This window comes from Trematomus bernacchii, unplaced genomic scaffold, assembly GCF_902827165.1.
Source record: "Trematomus bernacchii unplaced genomic scaffold, fTreBer1.1, whole genome shotgun sequence".
In the NCBI taxonomy this organism is placed as follows: Eukaryota; Metazoa; Chordata; class Actinopteri; order Perciformes; family Nototheniidae; genus Trematomus; species Trematomus bernacchii.
In genome coordinates this window covers 5134808-5151933 of record NW_022987616.1, presented here as the reverse complement: position 1 = coordinate 5151933, position 17126 = coordinate 5134808, and the positions used below count along the sequence as shown (strand labels likewise).

Here is a 17126-nt window from a genome sequence, read left to right as displayed (position 1 = left end):
CTGTGTGGATGAGTCCTACTGACTTTGGTGATCTCATGAACCACAAGGATTACAATTTACTTCACTTCACTTTAATGGCCATTGTTTATCATATACAACTGGCTCCTTAAACTGACAAACCCTGTTTAGGCACCAGACATAGCTGCAGTGGTGACGGCTGATAGTCCAGTTACACCTACAGCAAGAAAACACAAGTGACATGAATGCATGGAGCTAACCTGAAGTTAAGAGTCTTTCCAACACATAGTTAATGAACCAGTGGCACTTTTGCCATCACAGTGTATTAGTAAGATACTTTTGTAACCAGCCTAAATACTGTATTTTGTTGAACACTGCACTACATGCACATGATTCACCCCCCTTTTTTAAATTGTTCAATCTCTACACATTATTAGATTAGATTAGATTCAACTTTATTGTCATAGAGTACTAAAACAACGAAATGCAGTAAGCATCTAACCAAAAGTGCAATACAATTTCCTGCAAGAGAAACCTCTAAAGTTGGTTTATAATACCCACAAAGTTCTTATTTCATACTTTACTTGAAGTGGACTTAACCAGCTCTTACAGTTTATGTGACTTCTCCTTCCATGTGTATGCTAAAGTGTAGTTTAATGCGCCATATGGTGAAGAAATTCACACTCTCACCAAACAGCTGTTGATAGACTAGGCATGAACGAGCGTTTGTGATGGAGGAGGGAAAAGGGAGGGGTGTTAAGGACCCTATTATGTGACCACTCTCCCTTTTCTTTCTTGACCTCCCTCCTCCCCTCCTCACCTCCCCCTCTTCCATCCACCAGTTGTGTAACGGCAGTGATTTGCATGCCAAAACGCTTTTGTAAGAGGCTAGCAGGGGGAGGAGACAGGAGGAGAAGGGAGCAGGACTCTGCAGGATATAAGGAGCCTGCACCCCTACTCTCTTACATTCCTGAATTCTTCTTACTGCTGAAGCCCAGAACACAAAGGAGCAGCCATGAGGAACACACTGCTGAGGATGCTGGTCGCCCTGATGTGTGCGCTGACCGTCAGCGCTGACATCACGCCGGCTGCAGACTTCGACCTGCAGAAGGTAAGAGACGGATTAGATTCTGCGGATATTCCACAAACAAATATAGCTGGTTATTCCTGCAGTAACTGTGGTTGTGTAACACGTTTATTGCATGAGGTTTTAAGAGTTTAAATGAAAGGAGTCAATGCGCTGCTGTTCAGATAACCTCTCACCTACTTTGCATTGATAGATTTGAGTTTTTCATTCTTTATTGACCCCTTCTGTTTTTCTTCTAGATGTCAGGCAAGTGGTACACTGTCGCTTTAGCCACCAACGCTCAGTGGTTTGTGAACAACAAGGCAGGAATGAAGACTGGGACAGCTGTAATTGTGCTGACCGAAGGAGGGAACATGGACCTCACTTATTCCAGCTTGAAGTGAGTGATCTCTATGCAATCATACTTGAAATCAATATAAGGATTCTCCTGGGGAAAAAGGAAAAATAAACTGACATGGGCTGACACTTACTGCATATTATTATTTAGTTGTATTGTTTTGTTGGTCCAAAAACTCCAATATATAATCAGAAAAGCAGGTATTTAAGGGGAATATTCTCTGAAATGTCCGTATTATATAATATGATTGATCATCAAATCAACAACTCTAAAGCAAACCTCTTTCGCTATTTTAGGGACGATGGTTCCTGCTACAGAGCAACTCACACCGCTCAGAAAACAGAGACTCCCGGTCGCTTCACCTTCCACAGCCAGGGTGAGTAGAGCATGACTCACACACTTGCACACACGCACGTGAGACACAACGATTCAACAGCCTGACCTTTCTATTTCTGCTCTCATCAGTTTGGAACAACGACAATGTCATGACCATTGTTGATGTTGTGTACAACGACTACGCTCTGGTGCACACCGTCAAGACAAAGGAGGGAGTGTCTGAGGCCTTCATCGCAGTCTACAGTGAGTGAAGAGGGACACATTGTGTGATGGAATAGGTGTGTGATTTGGTGAAGGTGAAATTAACTCACTGTGTGTTTCCAGGCCGCACTAATGAGTCCAGTGAGGTGGTGCAGCAGAAGTTCACCCAGCTCGCTGTGGAGGCTGGAGTCCTGCCCGACAACGCCGTCATCCTGCCACAGAACGGTAAGTCATCAATGCAGAAAAACAGCACTTTCATAAAAACTCATTTAACGTTTCTTCACTTATACTCACTGTCCTCCTCCTGTGTTGTTACAGCTGAGTGTCCCGCAGTCTGAGGACCCCCTGCTGTCTTTCTCCCCCCCCCTCACTGTGATCTGCAACATCACAAAGCTACACCTGAGACGGTTTCCTTTCCTGCTGCTGCTGCATATTAAAGAGCAATCCTGACCCTCGTTCAGGGCTCATTCCCCCCCACTCTGCACACATAGACTGTGGCATCAGAGCGACACAACAGAAGAGCTGATAGTGAACAGAGGGAATGATTGCAAGAGACTGTGAATGCTGTTTGTTGTCTGTGTGTCTTTTGTAACTGGAGTGTTTTTTTAAATAAACTTAAAGCCAGAAAAAAATGTATTCTTTCAGTGTTAAGATTCTTCCTAGAAACTGCAACGTTTCAAATCTTTAGAATCATGAATGTCAAATCAATTTAGCAAATTACATTACACACATGATTAACAGGCATACAATTAGATCTCCAGGAATTACACAGGGGCTAGGTTTTTTGTTTTAAACAGGCCTACAGACAGATTAAAGGGTTACTGTAATACTAGATTAGCTACTAGAAATACACAAACAAAGTTCTATTGTGGGCGTCTTTGCAAGTAATCACATATATTAAAGCTCTGCATACTTTATGAATCAAACCAGGAAGGAGCAATCTTCAATTGTAAACATCAGTAATAAAACTGACAATGTTGGACTAGTTTGACTGCGACCAGAAATAAAATGAAGTACTTTTACTGTGTACTTTGTGAGTAATCCTCTGTCAGAGTCCCCTCCATAGTACATAATGCATGTTTTTCTGCTATCTTTGATGAATGATAAAAATACAATTTTACCATTAGTTCTTAATGAAATTGATAATGTTTGACTTTGTATTAGTTAGCCTACTACTAACAATACATTGAAGTACTTTTACTGTGTATTTATTGAGAAATACTCTGTCAAAGTCCCCTGCTGAGAACAAAATCAAGCCACTTCTGCTAAGTTTGATGAGGGAATTCTTTTTTGTTGCCATTAGTTCTTCATGAGATTGATCCTGTTGGACTCAGTACTAGTGAAACTACCCCCACAAGTATTATGAAGTACTTTTACTGTGTACTTTTCCAGTAATCCTCTGTCAATGTCCCCTCCTGAGTACAAGAATGCATGTTTTTCTGCTATTTTTAATAAGCGTTAAACTTTCTTCCTGAGACTGATATTATTGGACAGAGTATTTTAAGAGGATATGGTAGACATGATATCATTTTTAAATTATTTACTATAATTTAGAAAGGTTTTTGTGACAAATAATTTCCAAATTAACCTTTTTCTCATTTTATACTGTGTTATTAAACCAGTAAACAATTTAAGTAATTTCTCATGGACATACAAAGAATGGAAAGATGCACAGGCGACACACTGAAGTTGGCCTATGTTTAATAGAAGACCGATGTATTGAACAAAACATTTTGTATGAGATGACACAAGTGCTGTTTAGCAAGTGAAAGTGCTGTCAATTGTAGTTTCCTCCTTCATTTGGCAAAGTACACATATTCATCCTGTTCCTTCATGATTTCTCAGACGAGGGCTGCAGTTATCCATCCAAACGGTTGCTCCGACGCCAGCCGCCCCTGCAGCGGCAGCTGCTGGCAGACCGGCTGCACCTACAGCAAGGATCAAAGGTTTAATATATCAACTATGCAGACATTACCATATTATCATTAGTTTAACCAAAAGATTCAAATGCAAAACATAAAAGTGATGATCTTTACCTGCTGCCTGCAAAACAGCCACTGTACTTCCGGCTGCCACTGCTCCCCCGTTAGCCACTGCAGCTGCTGACATCATGCCGGCAGCATAGGAGCCTGCTGCGATCCCGGCTGAGGTGAACCCTACACCGGCCAGAAAAACAGGAGCAGCGAAGAAAGCTCCAACTGCAGAGGAAACGTTGTTAATGCCAATTTGTTTGGCCACTCCAAAATGAATAGTGAGTCAGAAATAGTAAGCATTTAAGTGGATTGTCTAAATAATCTCAAATTGGGCTCAATAAAGAGTATCTAATCTAAAGTGCGTTTACAATCAGATGAAAAAGTTTTACCTGCTCCAGCGCCAGCTAAAGCTACGGTAACTGAAACACAAGATGAATATCGAAGTCAACATTAACATCGGGCTTAATCGATACCTTTGCTAAAGTAAATGTGTTTTTTGTTGTGATTAAAATAGCCTAGAATGCACGAAGTAAAAACTCGATGAAATGTAAAGTGATACTCACACAGCCCCATGACTTGATATATTGTGTAGTGAACTGATTATCCTTGAGCTGCACCGGGTTTATATAGCCTGCCTAGCTTTCATTTCCTGAGAAGTAAAAATCTGCTGTATAAGGCTTAGGTTTCTCTTCTTGGGAAATGACATTTATGGATTTTGTACAGCAGAGGGCGTCAGATATTCCTTGTAGTTAATGAATAAAATATTCTTCTCACTGTATTTAGAGCACCAGGAGGAAAACAAAAGACTGTCAACGTTGAGGAATTCTAACCCAGTTTAGGTCTACCTGCTTTGTGGATAAAATGTCTTCACCGTTTATTTACACATCAATAGTTTAATGCAATTAAAAAGGGAGTCTTATTACATTTTATATTTAAGTCGAGGCACACCAAATACACCATTCTTTATGTGTCCATCGCCTGATTTTATTATGAACGACAAGAAGCAATAACGACAATAATTCACTTTGATGTGATACTGACCTCTCACCAGTGGGGGGCGCTGTTTACCAGCAGCAGCAAAGCTTCCTCAGTTGAAAATCCCTTTATGTTGTGTTTGTGGAAAATACGTTGTTTATGATTACCAGAGGTGGGAAGTAACTAAGTACATTTACTCAAGTACTGTACTTAAGTACAACTTTGAGATACTTGTACTTTATTTGAGTATTTCCATTTTATGCTACTTTGTACATATACTCAACAACGATTGAGAGGTAAATTGTGTACTTATACTTGAATCATTTTCCGTTCTAGTCTTTAGGAAGACAGGTGGACGTCTACAATGAAAAGCATCATAACAAACATGACTGCAGTAGCCTATTAACAATAACCACATGTATTTAGTCTGTATTCACAAAAACAGACCAGACTATATGTAAGCAACTATTAGATGGATTTACATTACATTTTGTACACAAACGTATGGTATCACAGCCTGCCTGTGTGGATGAGTCCTACTGACTTTGGTGATCTCATGAACCACAAGGATTACAATTTACTTCACTTCACTTTAATGGCCATTGTTTATCATATACAACTGGCTCCTTAAACTGACAAACCCTGTTTAGGCACCAGACATAGCTGCAGTGGTGACGGCTGATAGTCCAGTTACACCTACAGCAAGAAAACACAAGTGACATGAATGCATGGAGCTAACCTGAAGTTAAGAGTCTTTCCAACACATAGTTAATGAACCAGTGGCACTTTTGCCATCACAGTGTATTAGTAAGATACTTTTGTAACCAGCCTAAATACTGTATTTTGTTGAACACTGCACTACATGCACATGATTCACCCCCCTTTTTTAAATTGTTCAATCTCTACACATTATTAGATTAGATTAGATTCAACTTTATTGTCATAGAGTACTAAAACAACGAAATGCAGTAAGCATCTAACCAAAAGTGCAAAACAAGCAGAGTTGTTCATGGTATAATATAAATATATAAATCTGGCAGATATAAACTGCATTATAAAACGGACAAGTAAAATCAAGCAATCTGATTGGTTCTTAGCCGTGGTATACTGAGCGTATACCACGGGTAGAATTGTAAATTACTTTTCACAACAACTCAGTATCCCTCCGCGTCTGAGATAAACAGTATACAGTTGGGCTGAAAAGCAAACTGCCTGCAGTTTGCTTTTCAAACTGGAACAAGAAAGCAGCGGAGAAGTAACTGGCAGAAACCCTCCTTTTTACGCAGCGGTCCAGACATAGACATCACACGGCAAAACATATTCAGTTGCCAGTTACTTTGGCATTAGAGCAGGGATATCTAGATACTTTCCAAGGTTTGACATAATGAATTGTGCTAATTTTAAAGCAAGCCACGATGTTTTCAAATCTGTAATCAAAAAGCTCCGCCTTCCTGCCGTTGCGTTGCTCCGTTTTTTTTTTCAAACGGTAACAACGGACTATTTTTCTTAGCGGATGCATGTCAATTTAAATCAATACATACAACTATTTTTTAAATCAATAAAATCATTTTCTAAATCCATAAAAGCATTTCAATTAATAGTGGGAGTCATATCATTACTTTGTTGAGAATGTGGCCATGTAATAAGCGGGATAATGTGCAGCGACTTGGTCATTATGGGGAAAAGAACACCTTCATGCAGATCTAGATCCCTCCGCTTCGCGTCGGGCTCCTGATCAGCCTGTCGGTGTTCTTTTCCCCATAATGACCGCGTCGCTGCACATTATCCCTTACTTATCTGCTGCCTGCAAAACAGCCACTGTACTTCCGGCTGCCACTGCGCCTCCATTAGCGATCGCGACCGAAGACATCATGCCGGTAGTAAGAGTGAGTAATGATGTGGAAAAAACACTGAAAATGAAAGCGATAATGGCAATAGTGTACTTTGACATTGAAAAGGCGTATGACTCTATGTGGAGGGATGGATTACTGATCAAATTGAGTAGAATGGGTATTGGAGGGAGAATGTACAATTGGGTAAGGGCCTTTTTAACAGACAGGACATTTAGAGTAAAGGTTGGAGCAGATATTTCCAATTATTTTGAAGTAGAAAATGGTATTCCCCAAGGGAGTGCAGTCAGTCCAATATTGTTTAACATTATGATTAATGACATATTTACATGCTTGAATTGACTTGTGATGAAAGGTGCGATATAAATAAACTTGCCTTGCCTTGATTTGTTTAAGATAGAAAGAGCACTGAAATTAAATGAAAAGAGGTGTGGCCAATACTTGTCCAGTGTATGAATACATTGCTGCATTGCTTTGAAGTTATTGGGTCACATGATATTGAAGCTTTTGAAACTTTTCAAAAAAGAAGACTATAATCCAATAAAAAGAGGTGCGCCCTACGTGTCCAGTGGGGTTTACAGTGCAAGGATTTTGAGTCATCCTCAAAAAGGTCTCTCGGGCTTAACAGGTTAATAAACAAGAATACAGTTTAAAAGGGGAGTGATTTGTAAAATATCCATAAAGAAAAAGAAAATCTGCTTACAGTTCTGTTTCATATTGATGTTGAGAGATGTATCCATAGATCTCTTAATTTTGCTCTCAAAGTGCACCAGATTGATGCTTTTAACTTCAATATTAAGAAAAAATAATCTTCCCGGGAGAGCATGCCCCCGGACCCCCCTAGAGGAGGTTAGGTCCACCCCCCACTTAAATCATGTTCAAATGGATAGGATACTAAATACATTTGCACACATCTTGTGTCCATATCTTTCTGTTTTGGTGGTCATGCCACAACCGTGCACGTGCATGCATGCGTGAGTCATAGTGAATGTCTGCATTTTGCAGCTAAAATCTTGCCTAGGGCAGCAAATTGGTCAGGGCCGGCCCTGTATGAATGAACACATGCAATGTGGAAACACACAAATAGGTTTATTCTCAATACTCATCACAGTATCAGACACAATGACTTTACTGAGAGTGAAGATGACATGAACATAGTTACTGTATGGTAGCCTACTGAAGACAAAATACAGTATATTGCATTTACCTCTTCCTCTAACTCTCTCTCCAATATTGGCCTCCATTGTTGTGCACAACAAAGTGTTCAAAATGTGTGTTTGGTTAGGGAGGGTTGTGGAGTTGTGTTACTATATGCTATTATGTTTTTGTGTTAAATAAAGCCATTTTGAAAAATGAATTGTACTGAATGTTGTTAAATGTTACAAAAGCTTTGTCTTGATCAGATTTTGAGTTGGTTACAAATATGATCATTGCTTTATTTATCTGTATCTCATTACTCTGAACAACTAGTGATTTAAGAAACACCAGACATAATTCTCAACACACATGTTTATTGACATTAATCGTAATATATCAACAGACATTTGAGGCAGCTGTGCATGTAGGTAGAGACACACAGAGGTCTGTTGTCTCTTGTATCACTTGGATCACGTCACTGTCTCTGTATATGTGTTGAATCAGCATATTTTAATAACAGCATTAAATAACGTACACTTAAACTGATATAGCTTTTTTTTTTTAATCTGGCGCCGCTGACTGCCACCCGAAGTCCCCAGGCGGAAGTCCCCGGAGTTGGCGACTGGCAATCGCCAGAACGCCGACACCTCCTCATCTCCACCGCTCCCATGTTTTCTTTTGTGTTGCCATAAGTTAGTCTCTCTGCGTTTGTGTGCTGGGCTAATGCTAATGCTAATAATGCTAATGCGAGGATAATAAAATGGCAGCTTCACAAAACTTTTTTTTAGTTTTACGGGGCGTGGTTTGCATTCCGCCCAGCCAATCAGAAATAGGAACCTTTTTCTCCCACGAAAGTCCCTGCTCTCTAGCAGGGACGGAAAAGGGGGTAAAAAGGTTCTCATGAACTCATTTTAGTTCCGGATCTTTTTGGTGTGAACGCAATATTTCGGAACTATATCGGAACTAAAGTGGGAAAAGTACTGCGGTGTGAACGCGCCTCATAGGGACTTGGCTTGGCAACTGGAAGGTCATCAGTTCAAATCCAATCACTTGCCCTATTCTTCATTTTCTTCAAAACACAGCCTCCACAAGGCGGTGGATCCTCACGGCGGAGGATTTAAAGTATTTTCTGATAAGGTCCCAGACTCTTAAATTTAACACTTCTATAAGGTCCCTGACTCTTATTTTTAGTTCTTCTTAGGGTCCCGGACACCTAAACCATGTGTCTTCCATCAACACTCAGTTTGTAACAGTCCTATCTCTACCTATGCAGAATTTTGGCAGTAAACAACAGGCTTCTGCTCACCTTTGATCTTGGCCCTGTGAGTATTGATAGGAATCCGGAGGAGGTCTCCGCCGTCCTTCAGTCCCTCGGACTCGAAGTCAGGAGTTCCCAATCGTCTTTTGGAATCACGTCGTGAGTCTCCATTTTGTTGTGTTCAAAATTCCAGGAAAGACAAAAGACTTCTAAGTTGAACAATTTATTATGAGAGAGCAAAATATATATATCACTTGGCCAAGGACTCCCTCACGTCACAGAAATCACAGGCAGCAAAGCTGTAATCTGTAACCACTATTTCCGGAAAAGAGCCTCAAACCTCGTGTGTGCATACATTTTTATTAGACAGGGCGTTGCCCGTACATTTATGATTGGTCAAGACTAGCTGAAGAGATACCGTGGTTTAGACTTGGTTCTCTTTGGTAGGTGCGCAGACTTAGAAAATAATGTAATAATAAGAATCAGTCTTTCTAATGTTATATAAAAATAGCCTCCACACACCGCAATGGCATAAACAAGTTCCATTGGCCAAGTCTCCGGGAGGACATTTGTTGGTACTATAACTGGCCAAGACCAGAATCACAGACTCTGAACAAGCGCTCTGTACAGATTGAAGCGTCTATTTGGAAGTATGTGGAACAGCAATTGCAGACCTGATCCATGTCTCTGCAGAGAGGGAGAGACTTTTTGGAGAGGCATCTTAAGACCCTTACACACTGGATTCGAGAAAGGGCCCCGACAGTGTTGCCTGACATCTAAAAGAAAAAGAGAAGGGGTTAATAAAGACTCAATAAAAAACAAAAATATATTAAAGCAAAGTAGGTGAGAGGCAGTGGCGGCCGGTCCATAGGGGCGCTAGGGGCGCCGCCCCACCTCTTCCCATATTGAAAAAAAAAAAAAAAAATAATAATTAAAATTAAAATAAAAAAAAATAAATATGTTTAAAAAAATATATATGTTTTTATTTTTATTTTTAATGAACAAGGTAAATATTATATAATTGGTATCAGTAAAATGTATAATCTACAATAAAATCTCGTTTAAAATTGTGTTACGATGTCTAAAGTTATTGATAAGTCACATGTTTCCTGCCTGGCCTTGCCCATGCACCTTCTCTCGTCTGGGCGCTAAGAGAGGAGCCTTCAACCAGTGCAGCAGCAGCCACCAGCAGCTGACTGTTGCTATCTGTAACGTGTAAACTATGCCGCGAAAATATAATTTCAGCCAATCAGCGTCGTCAAAGATGACGGTCACCGGGCGCCAATGTCAGCGCCCAGTGCAGTCTGTGAGTAGTTTGGACAGTGACTCGTATCCGGTTGACGCAGTAGTTGATGAGGATGGCTTCGTGTGCAGGTGGAGTCTCCGGACCTCGGTCCCCGGCTAATTCTGTTCAAGAGCTAATCTCCAATCCTTTCGAAAGGAGAAGTTTGGCAGATAAATTGTTGCACCGGACCAACCCGATTTGAATATATCGCAGCAATCTCGTGAAAAAGACAACATTTATACATGAGGCTTCACAAGTAGCTGGTACACAAGAAAGGCTTGGCTAGCTGGATGCAAACAGGTAAATGCTGTCTTTTGTTTCCCATGCTTGGATATCACTTTATATGTAGAGAGGAGGTTTCCCATGGTTGTTAGAAGTTTATTAATAAGTGGGCATTTATCACAGAAGTGATTGTTCTGTCTCCACGTTTGTTGCATTGTCTGTGATGTATTTTCCAACGGTTATAGCTCCTGTTCTGTCCCAGCAACACTACACGGTTTGCAGCTCCACCACATTTTTGGTTTATCTTCGGTGTCGCTTAAAATCTGCTTCCCATCGGACTAAAACCTCCACGTAATCTGAAGACAGATACTTGAAGTTATTTAAACCTTTTGCAAACTTTATGTTCTTTCTTGCTCTAGCCTTGCCAGTTACATTGTACATAACACATATATTATCATTATGCTAACTGGTTGTTCGTGTTAGACGATGTAGCTTTTTCATTTCTGAGTTATTGCTATATGTAAATAAGCCTGTTTGTAAATAATCCTCAGAGAAACAAAGAAAAAACACAATTTATGACATTTTGTGCTGTGGTTATTTTTTTTAAATTGCATTTATTCACAGTTCAGTTTGAAATGCTGTAGTGACTTGTATTGAACCACTTAAATATTTATAATTAATGCTACTGAAAAGATGCTATTAATTTTATATCTCACATGCAGTTCACTGTAAAGCTACTTGGTGAAGGTGTTGGTTCATAAAACATGAACAGTTTTAAGAAAGAAAAAAACAGACCAGTTCTGAGAACACAAATTCCTGGTAAAGTAGTAGATGTTCAGGTTGATAAATAATATTTTCCACACTGAAGATTATGGAGGTATTGATCAGTCTTCTCATATTTTTAAGCCTCGATTTCTCCTTTCCCCCCCCCCTCTAACATCACCAGAAGTCATCATTTAAGGGGTCATTTCTCGAAAAAAATTTCCGGGGGGAAACCCCCCGGACCCCCCGGGTAGGTCACTTACGGTACGTCAAGAGCCCCACCAAAAAAAAAGACCACCGGCCGCCACTGGTGAGAGGTTATCTGACCCGTTGGACATTGAATCATTTCATTTAAACTCTTAAAACCTCATGCAATAAACGTGTTACACAACCACAGTTACTGCAGGAATAACCAGCTATATTTGTTTCTGGAATATCAGCAGAATCTAATCTGTCTCTTACCTTCTGCAGGTCGAAGTCTGCGGCCGGCATGATGTCAGCGCAGACGGTCAGCGCACACATCAGGGCGACCAGCATCCTCAGCAGTGTGTTCCTCATGGCTGCTCCTTTGTGTTCTGGGCTTCAGCAGTAAGAATAATTCAGGAATGTAAGGTAAGAGAGTAGGGGTGCAGGCTCCTTATATCCTGCAGAGTCCTGCTCCCTTCTCCTCCTGTCTCCTCCCCCTGTCTCCTCCCCCTGCTAGCCTCTTACAAAAACGTTTTGGCATGCAAATCACTGCCTACACAACTGGCACGAGTGGATGGAAGAGGGGGAGGCGAGGAGGGGAGAATGAGGGAGGTCATAATAGGGTCCTTAACACCCCGCCCAGCTGTTTGGTGAGAGTGAATTTCTTCATCATATGGCACATTAAACTACACTTTAGCATAAACATGGAAGGAGAAGTCACATCAACTGTAACTTTTACTGTGTACTTTGTGAGTAATCCTCTGTCAAAGTCCTCTCCATAGTTGAGTCAATATCACTAATTACTTTGGTGTCCCCATCAGAATCACTCAGTCATCATGAAAATGTAGCAGAATAATTAAACTCTGAGGTCTTATTATAAATGGCCAAACAAACATTTCCACACATATCAGTACAATGATAAGTCTCTTGAAATGTGTTTCCTTTTATACCGTATTTTTTCATCGGATGTACGTGATTTTGGCATGTCCCACACACTGCTCTGCTAACTACAGTGTGTGTAATAAGTGATTAATTTAAATAATACTACATCTTTTAAATAATTATATGGTTTTATTGTCCACAACGAGTTATTTGATAAAACGAGTCATTTTGATCATGTATATTCTATTTTCATAATATTGAACATTTTGCATGTGTCCCTGACATTGGTGTCCACCCTGTCATTATGGGGTAACTGCCCCTATAAAAAAACATCTGATGTTTTCAGTGACATTACTACCACCATTTTGTCTTTCCTCAATGGAGGCTGAGACATTGGCTAGTTGCAGAGTAAGTATTTAAACTTATATTTCGTAATTTTAATCACATTATGTGTGTAGTTGGATGTTGTCAAGCTTAACATGTCCACTCTGTCATAGTGAAATGTCAATTAATAGAAAGTCAAAATATATTACCCCTGCTGAAAAAAACAGCTAAGTTGACCAGCCTGACCAGCCTGACCAGCCTGACCAGCCTGACCAGCTAAATTGACCAGCCAGTAGATATTAGCCTGGAATGGATGGCTGGTTTAGCTGGTTTAGCTGGTGCCAGCTAAACCAGCTAAACCAGCCATCCTGGCCAGCTAAAAAAAACAGCATAGACCAGCACAGTATGCTGGTCTATGCTGGGCTGGTCACCAGCATCCATCTATCACCAGCTTATGTTTAATAATAGTATTAAATATACCAGGCTGGAAGCTTACCAGGATTCCAGGTGACCAGCATACATTGTTTAAATACTGGTATGATTATTTAAACCAGAGAACATAAATATATTACAAAGATTGATTGTGTCATGTATTCTGGTATCTACCAAAATAAAGACATTGTAAAGTGTTCATAACAGTATTTTAATTTAATAAACAGCAATAAATACCTAGTTAATATAATAAAATACACAGTAACAATACAATGATTATACAAATAACAACTAACCTGCAAATCAACCTATACATACAAATACATATATTATCTAAAACAAGTGCATTTGATTTAAAAATAAAAGTAATAAATATAATTCAATATTTAAATGGTAACAAAAACAGTAACACTATGTATGATAAGAAAAAGGCAACAAAGAAAGTGTTTTTTGTTTTCCCTTGTTCATGTCCATAATGTTTCCCGTTGTGTAGCGTCCAGCCTTTCCCAATCTGGCCTGCACTTCTGTCTGTTGAAGCCACTTCTTCAAGCAAACTGAAAAGAAAAGTACAGATATAAGTACACTGTAAAAAGAAAACTTGACATTTACGTTAACATTTGGGCTGCTGTGGTTGCCAGAACCGTTAAAGTAAAATACATTACAAATTACAGTTGGTTGGCATAGACGTTACAGTCAACAATTGCTTATGGTGAACTACAATGGCAAAAACAAATAGAGCTAGTGTACACGGTGCAGCTGTATTATCTGGGAAATAGAAGAATCGGATCAGGATTCGGTATTGGCAGACAATCAATATCAAATGATGACGATGACTGAAGACATGTGGAACAGAGTCATAGGGTCCAGAACTGACTGAAGACATGTGGAACAGAGTCATAGGGTCCATAACTGACTGAAGACATGTGGAACAGAGTCATAGGGTCCATAACTGACTGAAGACATGTGGAACCGAGTTATAGGGTCCAGAACTGACTGAAGACATGTGGAACAGAGTCATAGGGTCCAGAACTGACTGAAGACATGTGGAACAGAGTCATAGGGTCCAGAACTGACTGAAGACATGTGGAACCGAGTCATAGGGTCCAGAACTGACTGAAGACATGTGGAACAGAGGACAGGCATGGTTCCATGTGCAGGGAACTGGAACTTTGAACAGGTGTTTTCATCTTTTCTGCCTGAAGATTCTCAAGTTCTTGATCAGGTGTTCGATGTGGGCTGGCATGATCCTTTCTGCAGCGATAAATAAAGAAAACAAATAGTAATGATGGTAACAACAATAATATTAGTATAACTATTTATATAGCACTTACACAATTGCAAAGTGATTTTCACAACAAAAATAAAGAACAAAACAATATCAACAATAAAAAAACAAATGATTATAGGAATGTTAAGAGACAAAGAAATTATAAACATTCTGAGGCCGACTACAGAAGGTAGACTCAATGGCTCTTGATGACATCAATGAGCAGTCCCAATAGATCAGGGGTTGGCAACCCCTGGCACGCGTGCCACCATTGGCCCCATGGCAGCGTAACCAGTGGCACACTAGGAATAAGTGGAATAAGTGTGCAAAATATTTACATTTTATTTTCGGATCCTGAACGAGACCGCCCCCGTTACCTGCAGAAGGAAGCCATGCACGCAACGCAGCCCCGCTCTCTTTAACTCCAGTCGACTTGCTGCTGCCGCTTTATGTAAGTAGCGCTGACAGGTGAAAGAGGTCCACACACTGCTTCCCCAGAGCGAGGCTCCCCCGCCCTCCCGTTGACAGTTCACTATCGTCGGCACACTGATCACAATTTTTTTTTAAATGGCACTTTATATCAAAAAGGTTGCCGATCCCTGCAATAGATGCTGTTGTATACAAATAAATAGAATAGGTATCTCATATGACATATGTGACAGTAAAACAAGAATAGAGTTTAAAAGGGGAGTGATTTGTAAAATATCCATAAAGAAAAAATAAATCTGTTTACAGTTCTGTTTTATATGGATGTTGAGAAGTGTCCATAGATCTCTTAATTTGTGCACCAGATTGATGCATTTAACTTCAATATTTAAAAAAAAATCTTCCCGGGGGAGCATGCCCCCGGACCCCCCTAGAGGGTGTTAGGTCCACTTATAAAAATAGCACTTTACCACTGCACCCCCTCTAATCTCAGATGCAGCCTGAGCATTATATGACTTTGAGCCAAATTCTTGTTTTTGGGCTGTATAAATAAAATTGACTTGAAACAGTTGCTGATTTAGAGTACTGGCACCTTTTTTATTCCAATTCAAGCACTGATTATCATTCCCCCCCACTCTGCACATAGACTGTGGCATCAGAGCGACACAACAGAAGAGCTGATAGTGAACAGAGGGAATGATTGCAAGAGACTGTGAATGCTGTTTGTTGTCTGTGTGTCTTTTGTAACTGGAGTGTTTGTTGAAATAAACTTAAAGCCAGAAAAACATATATTGTTTCAGTGTTAAGATTCTTCCTAGAAACTGCAACGTTTCAAATCTTTAGAATCACGAATGTCAAATCAATTTAGCAAATTACATTACACACATGATTAACAGGCATACAATTAGATCTCCAGGAATTACACAGGGGCTATGTTTTTTGTTTTAAACAGGCCTACAGACAGATTAAAGGGTTACTGTAATACTAGATTAGCTACTAGAAATACACAAAGTTCTATTGTGGGCGTCTTTGCAAGTAATCACATATATTAAAGCTCTGCATACTTTATGAATCAAACCAGGAAGGAGCCATCTTCAATTGTAAACATCAGTCAGACTTTCGGGAGTACTAGGCCTTATTGCTACGTATTAATTAATAGTATTAAATCATATAAAGCCGAAAAATAAATGTGTGGTTCCTGAGGGAGCTTCACACGTCACCTAGTGTTTGGTTAGGGCTTAATACTACGATCATGTAAATTATGGGCTCTGGAGCTAGAGAGAATAAAGTGTACCTGAATGTCCTCTCAGCTGCAGCGGCTCCAGGTATCACCGACTGTCCAGTTGCATTGTGGGTAATGTAGGCGCCATGTTTTGGACAAGAAAGATCAGTGGATAAATGGAAAATCCTAGAAAGTTATTAGGACATTGAACCCATCACTGTTGCCTTCAGGGCGTGCTTTTATCCTCTGTTTATTTATGTGTCCTTTTCTTCCCTCTGGTAGCCGTCTGCTTATTCTTACTATGTCATTTTGTACCTTTTATAGCGTCCTTGGGTTTAAAAAAAAATATATTGTATTTCATTTATTTGTATAGTCTTTAATATTTTCAATTTGGTTGTTCATTTGATTTGCATTATTTCTCTCTCTTTTCGTATATTGTTTTGGTAGATGTTCATCTGGCTGTTGTCAGCTGCCTACAAATACCAGGGGATAAATATATTTGCATTAAATTGCACTGAATTCGGTTAATCATGTTTTTTTCCTAAAAATTGCAGAATTCCCCCACAAGGGGGCAGCCTATGACCCGTCTGTGAGTGTGACTGACCTTCACAGTATATTTGAAAGATAATTATAAGCCAATGACAATGAGTTAATGAAGTTAAAGGTACGAAACGTGAAATAAACTGTCCATATTAACTAAAAAAATACTTTAAAAATTAGCTATTCTATTCCAGTAGGTTTGTGAGAGCAAGATATAGATAGATTGTTGTGTTTTTTGAATAATTGAAAAAAGCCTAGATTTTTGTTAAACTAATTAAAATATAGTTGCCAGGGCTACCTTCTAACAGGTGACACATTTAAAAACATAAACAATAGTTTTGTTTATCTGTCATGAAAATGTGTTTATAGCAAATAACATTACATTAAATGTGACAAGATGCATTAACCAGTACGCTGTATGCTGTGTATAAATGTTAATTACCACCGCTTTATGGTGCTGGAAAAG

The 17126-nt window shown here is 39.6% G+C and overlaps 2 protein-coding genes across 2 annotated transcripts; one reads left to right on the top strand and one right to left on the bottom strand.

The window, feature by feature from the left end:
* The first annotated feature begins 860 nt into the window (after positions 1-860).
* Positions 861-2555, top strand: LOC117484001 (lipocalin-like). The gene is made up of 6 exons (XM_034132401.1): positions 861-1069; positions 1285-1424; positions 1679-1758; positions 1848-1961; positions 2043-2144; positions 2238-2555. The coding sequence occupies exons 1-6, from the start codon at positions 974-976 to the stop codon at positions 2255-2257; spliced, it is 552 nt and encodes a 183-aa protein (XP_033988292.1). The 5' UTR covers positions 861-973; the 3' UTR covers positions 2258-2555.
* Positions 2556-3603: 1048 nt separating this feature from the next.
* On the bottom strand, positions 3604-4596 carry LOC117484003 (interferon alpha-inducible protein 27-like protein 2A). The gene is made up of 4 exons (XM_034132403.1): positions 4456-4596; positions 4282-4311; positions 3956-4117; positions 3604-3847 (listed from the first exon to the last, which is right to left on the bottom strand). Exons 1-4 carry the CDS (start codon positions 4463-4465, stop codon positions 3738-3740), a joined length of 312 nt encoding a protein of 103 aa, XP_033988294.1. The 5' UTR covers positions 4466-4596; the 3' UTR covers positions 3604-3737.
* Positions 4597-17126: the final 12530 nt, after the last annotated feature.

Coding starts and splice junctions, on each gene's coding strand:
- LOC117484001 (XM_034132401.1), top strand. CDS start 974: ATGAGGAACACACTGCTGAGGATGCTGGTCGCCCTGATGTGTGCGCTG. Junction 1,759..1,847: donor CTTCACCTTCCACAGCCAGG/GTGAGTAGAGCA, acceptor TGCTCTCATCAG/TTTGGAACAACGACAATGTC. Junction 1,962..2,042: donor GGCCTTCATCGCAGTCTACA/GTGAGTGAAGAG, acceptor GTGTGTTTCCAG/GCCGCACTAATGAGTCCAGT.
- LOC117484003 (XM_034132403.1), bottom strand. Junction 4,118..4,281: donor TTTAGCTGGCGCTGGAGCAG/GTAAAACTTTTT, acceptor TTTCCTCTGCAG/TTGGAGCTTTCTTCGCTGCT. Junction 3,848..3,955: donor GGCTGTTTTGCAGGCAGCAG/GTAAAGATCATC, acceptor TCCTTGCTGTAG/GTGCAGCCGGTCTGCCAGCA.